Source organism: Fonticula alba, assembly GCF_000388065.1.
Source record: "Fonticula alba strain ATCC 38817 unplaced genomic scaffold supercont2.3, whole genome shotgun sequence".
Taxonomy (NCBI): Eukaryota; order Rotosphaerida; family Fonticulaceae; genus Fonticula; species Fonticula alba.
In genome coordinates, this window is record NW_009242973.1 from 1,544,919 (window position 1) to 1,552,428 (window position 7,510).

Sequence of the window (7,510 nt, forward strand, 5' to 3'; positions counted from 1 at the left end):
TGGCCTCGTTCCCCCTCCCCCCTCACCCCACCCCACCCCCGAGCGCACGTAGGCATGTACGCTCCGCGCGGCTTCGGCCGAGAACTCATCCGCCGGGTGGGCCAGGTAACCGGGCAGATCCCGGGACTGGTGGCCCGGCCGCCAGCGGCCCTGACCGGGGCCGAGCTCCTGACGGCCGACCGGGCGGACCTGCCGCCGGCCTCGCGCTTGGATCGCGTCTACCGGCAGTTCATCTACAACCGGTTTTTCCCCGATGGCTACGGGGACCTGCACATGGTCGGGCGCTTCCTGCAACTGAAGTCCCAGGCCTTTGACCGGGTGGACCCCCGGCATCTGGTGACCATCGACTCGGTGGAGACCCTGCTCCCTGGGGCCGGGGTCGGCTCCTTCCGCGGGGCCGGGCCCGGGGCCGGGGCCGGGACCGAGCCCCTCCGCATTGTCCATGCATCGCTCGAGTCGCCGATTAATGAGCACTGGCCGGATCTCCTGCCGGCCGAGTGCCGACGCGCGCGCATCCAGATCGTCCTGCCGGCCGGCATTGGTGCCGGCGCCGGCGCCAGGGGCGGCATCGCTGGCAGGCAGTCTGCCCTCGGGCCGCAACTGGCCGCCGCGTTGGGGGTCGAGCCGGCCGCCGATCAGGACACCTCGCCCCCGGGCCCGGCGACCTTTGTGCAGCTCAGCGCCACGGGCGACCACTCCTTCTGGCGCCGGCGCATGCTGACCGCGGTCCCCCTGGCCCGGGACCATGGCATCGCCAGCATCATCCTGGAGAACCCCTTCTACGGGGCGCGTAAGCCAGCTGGCCAGGTCCGCAGCAACCTTCGGACCATGATGGATCTTTTCCGCATGGGGATCGCCATCCAATACGAAACGATGGCCCTGCTGCATTGGGCCGAGCGGGAGCTCCGTACGTCTCTCTGGGCCCGCGCCTTGTCGGTTGCTGTGTCGCGCTGTTACTCACCCCATCTTGCGTTGAAAAAAAAACCCCGACGGGCACGTGCGCACACACGCCTGTATTTTCGTACCTTCCCCCTTCCTCTTGTGCATGCACATGGACGCGTCTACATGCGTACGCGTACACACACACACACGCACGCACATACACACACACACACGCACGCACATACACACACACACACACACACACACACACACGCACACACGCACACACGCACACACACACACACACACACACACATAGGATGCGACGGCCGCCTCGGTGTGGCTGGACTCAGCATGGGCGGGCACATGGCCGCCCTGGCAGTGGCCTCCTGGCCGCGCCCCTTGGCCCTGGTCAGCTGTCTCGGGCCCTTCAGCGCGGCCGGGGTCTTCACACATGGCGTCTTCGGGGCCGTGTGCGATTGGCCCTCCCTGGCTGGCCAGCTGGCGGCCATGTCGCCGGAGGAGCGGGATGCCCTGCTGGCCCTCCTGCCGGAAGGGTCGCTGGACTTCGGCCGCGACGAGGACCCCAGCCCCCTGCTGGACTCCCTGGCGCATGTCATCCCCCGGGAGTACCATCCGGCGGTGCGCTTCACTGCCCGACTGTTGGATGCCGGCACGGCACTGGCCGGGCGCAATGTCGGCCGGCCGGCCGAGCCGCGCGCCGCCCTGGCCTTCGCCGCCCAGCACGATGCCTATGTCCCGCTGCTGGACACCCGGCGCTTCCACAAGCAGTGGCCCGGCTGCGAGGTTCGCCTCATTCCCCACGGACACATCGGCTCCTTCCTGACCGCCAACGGGACCTTCCGCGCGGGCATGGTCACCGCCATGGCCCGGCTGAATGAGGCCCTGGCTGGGGCGCCTTCCGCCGCGCGGGCCTAGCGCGGTGCCCGGTCCGTGTTTGTATGTCCCTCCTCCGTTCCCTGCTTCCCCTTTCCCTCCCCCCTCCCCCTGCAACCTCTCTTCCGGCCCCGGGTGACATCACCCATATGTGGCATCCCCCGTGCCCTGCCTTTGCACATACACACACACACACACACACACACGTGTGTACAAGCACAAGCACAAAGATGCACACGCGCGCTTCACTCAACTATAGACAACAGAAAAGACGCCGCCAGATGCGGCGCGAGCAGCTGTGACAATAAAACGCAAAACAACTCCCCAGCCCCAGCCCCCTTGTGAAGGCCCACGCACACATTTGCACAGACAGGACGAAAGGCCGGGAGACAGGGCTACACAAGCGCCTGGCGACACACGTGTATGTGGCATTGTGACAGGCAGGTGGGACATGGGGCTTGAGGGTGCGACAAGCCCCGGGGGCCTTTACCGAGGCGAGTCGGCCACCTCGCGCTGCAGCGCGGCAAACAGCTCGCCAAGACGCCGGCCGAAGGCCGGGCATACAGGCCCGCCGGTGGCCGGCGACGACCCGGCCGGCTCGATCGCCAGCACGCGGTGGACCCCGGCCGCAAAGAACTCCAAGTCCAGGGCCACTTGCCGGCGGATCTTGTCCTCGTCCGAGTGATGGCCACCGGGCCCGGTGCCGGTGCCGGCGACACCGGCCCCCGGAGCTGACGGAGCTCGCTTCTGCAGGCGCTCCAGGCTGGCGGCCGTCTTGCGCACCAAATCCAACAGCTGACGCGTGGCCACGGCAAAGTGCCAGGTCAGCTGGGCGGCCAGGTGCATGCGCACCGCCGCCGGCAGCCCGGTCCCTTCGCCCGGCAGGAAGGTGGCCAATACCGGGGCCGGGAAGTGCCCGCGCAAGCGCTCGGCATAGGTGGCCTGCAGGGTGTCCAGCCGTCCGAACAGGGCTACCAGATGCGGCGACGGGGCCCCTGGCAGGCCGAGGCTTGTCATGCGATACCGGGCCGAGATGGCGCGAATGTCGCTGGCCAGCCGGCTGGGCAGCGATCCGGCCGCGTCCGGCCCCCCGGGACAGGGACAGCCCCCGTCTACGGCGTGCGTGCCGGCCCCGGGCTCGAGGAAGACGTACCGCCCGCGGAAGGCCTGCACCTCGGCCAGGGCTTGGACGGTCAGTGTCCGAGCGTCGGGCCCGGAAACACCGAGCAGGCTATCGGCCACGGCAGATGCCAGCAGGGCTGCGGCACTGCGAGAGAACGTCTCGAAGGGATCCAGTGCGTCGGCAAATGCATCTGCATGCATTCAGGCGGGCGAGCGAGAGGAGGGAAGGGGGGCAGAATGACAGAAGCGGAGACCGATACCGAGGGAAAGGGTGTTGGAGAACAAGAGCGACAAAGAGTGGGGGGGGAGAGAGAGAGAGAGAAAGAAAGAAAGACATGGAGGACCAAGTGACGCGTAGGAGGATGTGTCAGCGGAGCAAGCGCAAAGTCAAGGCGCAGAAAAGACAGGCGGCCACGCACCGCGAAGCAGGGACGAGGCGCCCACCACATCCGGCAACTGAGTCTGCATATCGCTGCCCACGACCCGGTGGACTGCCTGCTGGAAGTACTCCGCGCAGGCCAGGATGTCCAGCAAATCAAACACACCCTCGGGAAAGGCGTCAGTGGCACCGGCACCAGCGCCACCCGGTGCCGGGGTCACATTCAAAGCCACCTTGGCCGGGGTGAAGGCCCCGGACACCTGGGCCACCAGCTGCAGGGAGAACTTGCACATGCGGTGGACGATCGGCGGAAGGATCACCTCCGGTGACCAGGCCCTCTGCAGGGACAAGGCCGCCTTCTGCACGAGCAGCGGATACATGGTGACTGGAGTCGCGGGGAGAAAGAGAGGGTGGGGGGGGGGGGGCGAGAGAGGGCATATGCGTTTGGGAGTGCGCCCATGCGCGTGTCCATGCGGCCATAATACACGCATGCGTCGATGGGGGGTGTCAGCGCAAATGCCACCAAGGAAGGCGAGGGAATGCCGAGCGCCACCGGGAAACCACGCACCTGGGCTCGTGAGAAGCTCGTCGATGGGTGCCGCCAGCTCACGGAAGCGGATCTGATAGTACACCGGCATCAGCTGCTGGCGGAGGCGATTGTGCAGCAGCATCTCCGACTGGCAGATGGGACCGGCGGCCGAGGGGACCGGGGCCAGCACCGGCGACCCGCCCTCGCCCAGCACCATATGCAGGGCATTGGCCTGGCGGATTTGCTCGGTGAACTGGCAGAAGAGCCGGTAGTGCGCATGGAAGAGATCCGGCCGACCGGGCTGGAAGGCCATCTTCATGTGGTTGGCAATCGACCCGGACAGGGCAGGCCAGAAGGCTGGCAAAGCGACCACGCGCGGGCACCCCGCAGGCGAGACACAGACACGGCGCCGAGGGGGAGAAGCATGCGACGCGATGACAGGGTAAGCCAGGATCCCCGGGCAGGGAGGACATGGAGGCACACTGCGGCTGGAGGGCGAGCAGGAAAAAAGCATGGACAGGGGATCGACGCACAGTTGGAGAAAAAGTCGAACTCCAGCCGCGACGCCCGAGCCACGGTGATCAACCCACAGGGATCATGCTGCACCACCTTGGCCAGCGAGGCGTATAGCTGCTCGGTTAGCCGGAGCTCCAGCTGCTCCTGGCGCGCGGCGCCGCCGGCATCGGTCGAGGCCCCGGCGTGGTCAAAGAGCATCGGCAATTGGCGGTTGTACTGCTCGAACTCGCGGGCAATGAGCGGCTCGTACAGGTGCGTCCGGCACAATTGCTCCGCATAGCCGGCCAGCCCGAGGCAATCGTACGTCCGCAGGAAGGATAGAAGTTGGTCCTCGTGCGAAATGGCGCCAGGCTCGTTGGCCATGGAGCCGAGCCCGGCTGCCGCGGCCGCCCCGGCCACCGACGAGGCAGAGGACGATGGTGGCGATGACGATGACGAGGACAGCGACGATGCCAGCGGGCCTGGCTGCTCGGCGCCGGGCCCGGCACCGCGGATCTGGTCGAGCAACAGCAGGAAGGCACTCTCCAGGCGCTCGCGCAGGACCAGGGACAGACGCTCAATGCGCTACACGCGATGACGAATGGCGGGACGAGGACCGAGGACAGGAGGTGGCCCGATGGTAAGTCCGCGGGGAGCAGGCGCGACCCACGGGGCCGGCCATATGGGCAAGGACGTCGGCAAGCAGCCACACGCACCTCACGCAGCTGTGGCAGGGCCTGCTCCAGCTGGGTCGAAATAAAGCGCACAGCCTGCACCGGGGGCAGGGCCGCGGTCCCGGGCGGCGCCAGGTCGGCCACCGTCCCGCCGGCCGGGGCCGATGTGTCGTCGGCCGTGGATGCCGCCGCGGCCGCGGCCGCCGCCGTGGCCGCACATGCTGCCAGAAGCTGCTCCGCCGGCAGCCCAGCAGGCAGGGCCAGGGGGATGGGCCTCAGGCACAGCGGGTCCGCCCCGGCCACCATGGCCACAAAGCCCCTGACGAAGGCCGAGCCGGACCCCTCGGACGTGCCCGGCTGCAATGACGGCGCAATCAACGCCTGGAAGCCACACCGCCGGGGGTGGCCGCCAGCACCGGCCGACGCCTCCGGGTCTTTGCCGGTGCCACCGGAGCCGGCGCCGGAGCCGGGGCCAGGCCCCGCACCCCCGGGCCCCGGTGCCCCGGCAAGGGCCGCCGGCGTCGCACCGACCATGCCGGAGGTCGGTCCAGTGGCCGCCAGGCCGGGCGACAGGACGCCGACCGCGGGGTCCGCCCCGGCTGAGGCCAGGCGTGCCAGCGGATCCGTCGCCTCGGCTGCCAGACTCTCGTAGAAGTAAATTTGGTTCAGAGAGGAGGCCGCGCTCTCGAGGGCCACGCAAGACCTGCGCGGGGGTCCAGACGGCACACCGTCACGCCGGGGGGGAGGGAGGGGGGGGGTACAGAGTGCAGGATCCGCCGAGAAAGAGCAAGCGCGCGTGCAGAGAGAGAGAGAGAGGGGGGGGGGCAGGAGTGTGAGAAGCGGGTCAGATTGAGGGACAGGACAGAGCCTCTCCCTGGGGAGAGAGAGAAAACATAGAGAGAGAAGGAAAGAGAGGAAGGGAGGGAGGGAGGGAGGGAGAGGGAGGGAGAGAGATAGAGACAGACAGACAGAGAGAGAGAGAGAGAGAGAGAGAGAGAGAGACAAAGAGAGAGACAGAGAGAGAGCCAGGGGACAAGGGCGCACTGGACGGCATCCTGCTCGGTCAAACGCTCGGCCTGGTTTATGGTCTCCACCAGACGCCCGAAGGCCTCGAGCCGCGAGCGGACGTGCACCAGCCGCGCCCGGCGCAGGATCACCGCCGCCAGGCAGTAGTACGATGCCAGGAGCTGGTCGCGCGTGGTGGCCAGCTCGGTGGCCAGGTCGTCGAGCGGCGCCCGGGACGCCTGCACCACGGGCGTCAGGCTGCTCAGATCCGACGCCAGCGTCAGGAGCCCGGTGTAGTCACGATGGATCAGGTCGATGAGGGAAGTTTTGATCTCTGCTCGATGGCCAACCGGTGAACGGGCCGGCAAATCCCCGGGCAAGACAGCGGGTCAGTCCGATGGCCTCGGTGGCCGGGCGCAGGAAGGCCAGCACTCGAGGCCGGGCGCAGGGCCAGTCCGGCAGGCCGGGCGCGCACCATTCAGTTGCGTGGTGAAATCCCGGCGCAGGGTGTCGAGCGACCGGCCGGCCGCCGCCTGCTTCAGGATGTACGTGTCCAACTCGGAGAAGTCCGCGAAGGAGGCCACGGTGTCAGGGCCTCCGGTCGGGGCGCCGGCCACGCGCGGCCCGGGCGCCGAGGCCGCAAGACCACCGCGGTCCGCCATCTGCACAGGGGCCAGGCACAGGGAGGCTGGCGCACTCGAAGAGGGGGAAAGCCAGCGACAGAAAAGCGGGCGGCAAGGCTCAAGAGGGGAGGGAAAGAGGAGGGGAGGGGGGAAGGAGGGAGAAGGGGAGAGGCTGGGGTAGGATGCCGCGAGGCCTGGGCATGGCCCCGGCCAGGCGCGGGCCGGGCGCACAAGATGCATGCGCGTGAATCGACTGAGCGTGCGCGAATTGGGCCTGTGGGTGTGCCGATCGGCCGGCCTCTGTCGCCGGCCCTCTGCGCGCGCCCGGCCGCCGAGCCAACCTGTCAGGGCAGTGGCCTTCTGGAGATGTAGAACATCTCCCTTTCCCAGAACCGGGTGCCCACTTAAAAGTCGCAGAGCGCACAGGTGTCCCCGCGCTCTCCGGCCGGCCGCCTTCTCCAGGGGCGGGGAGCGGCCGCAGGACCCGGGTGTTGTGCCTGCCCCCCCCCCCCCCCCCCCCCCCCCGCCGCCCGCCGCCCAGTGCTGGGGGGGGTGGGGGAGGCCGCACGCCGGACCAACTGACGGGGTCGCGTGAAATTCCCTCCTGCGTCTAGGTCCGGGCGCACGTTTGTCATGCCGCGCCGGTCTGCCTGTCCGGGGAGACCCAAGCACCTGTTGATGGGTGGACGGAGGGGGGGGGGGGGGGCGGGGGATGCGGGGGGGGGGCCTATGCGTCGGTGGCTTGCCAGGAGCGTCCCGTCTCTCTCTTCCTCTCTCTCTTTCTCTTTCCCGATTTCCCGATGTGCGCTGGCGTCACACGGCTCGGGTGCCTTCCCCCCCCCGCCGCCCGCCGCCCAGTGCTGGGGGGAGTGGGGGAGGCCGCACGCCGGACCAACTGACGGGG

The 7,510-nt window shown here is 68.6% G+C and overlaps 2 protein-coding genes across 2 annotated transcripts; one reads left to right on the forward strand and one right to left on the reverse strand.

Moving 5' to 3' along the window:
• Positions 1 to 54: 54 nt before the first annotated feature.
• Positions 55 to 1,978, forward strand: H696_02131 (hypothetical protein; the record flags this gene model as incomplete). The annotated part of the gene is made up of 2 exons (XM_009496027.1): positions 55 to 907; positions 1,202 to 1,978. The coding sequence occupies 2 exons, from the start codon at positions 55 to 57 to the stop codon at positions 1,819 to 1,821; spliced, it is 1,473 nt and encodes a 490-aa protein (XP_009494302.1). The 3' UTR covers positions 1,822 to 1,978.
• Positions 1,979 to 1,987: 9 nt separating this feature from the next.
• H696_02132 (hypothetical protein) lies at positions 1,988 to 6,797 on the reverse strand. Its single transcript, XM_009496028.1, has 7 exons — positions 6,459 to 6,797; positions 6,023 to 6,317; positions 5,021 to 5,681; positions 4,343 to 4,889; positions 3,849 to 4,166; positions 3,321 to 3,665; positions 1,988 to 3,092 (listed from the first exon to the last, which is right to left on the reverse strand). Exons 1-7 carry the CDS (start codon positions 6,643 to 6,645, stop codon positions 2,266 to 2,268), a joined length of 3,180 nt encoding a protein of 1,059 aa, XP_009494303.1. The 5' UTR covers positions 6,646 to 6,797; the 3' UTR covers positions 1,988 to 2,265.
• Positions 6,798 to 7,510: the final 713 nt, after the last annotated feature.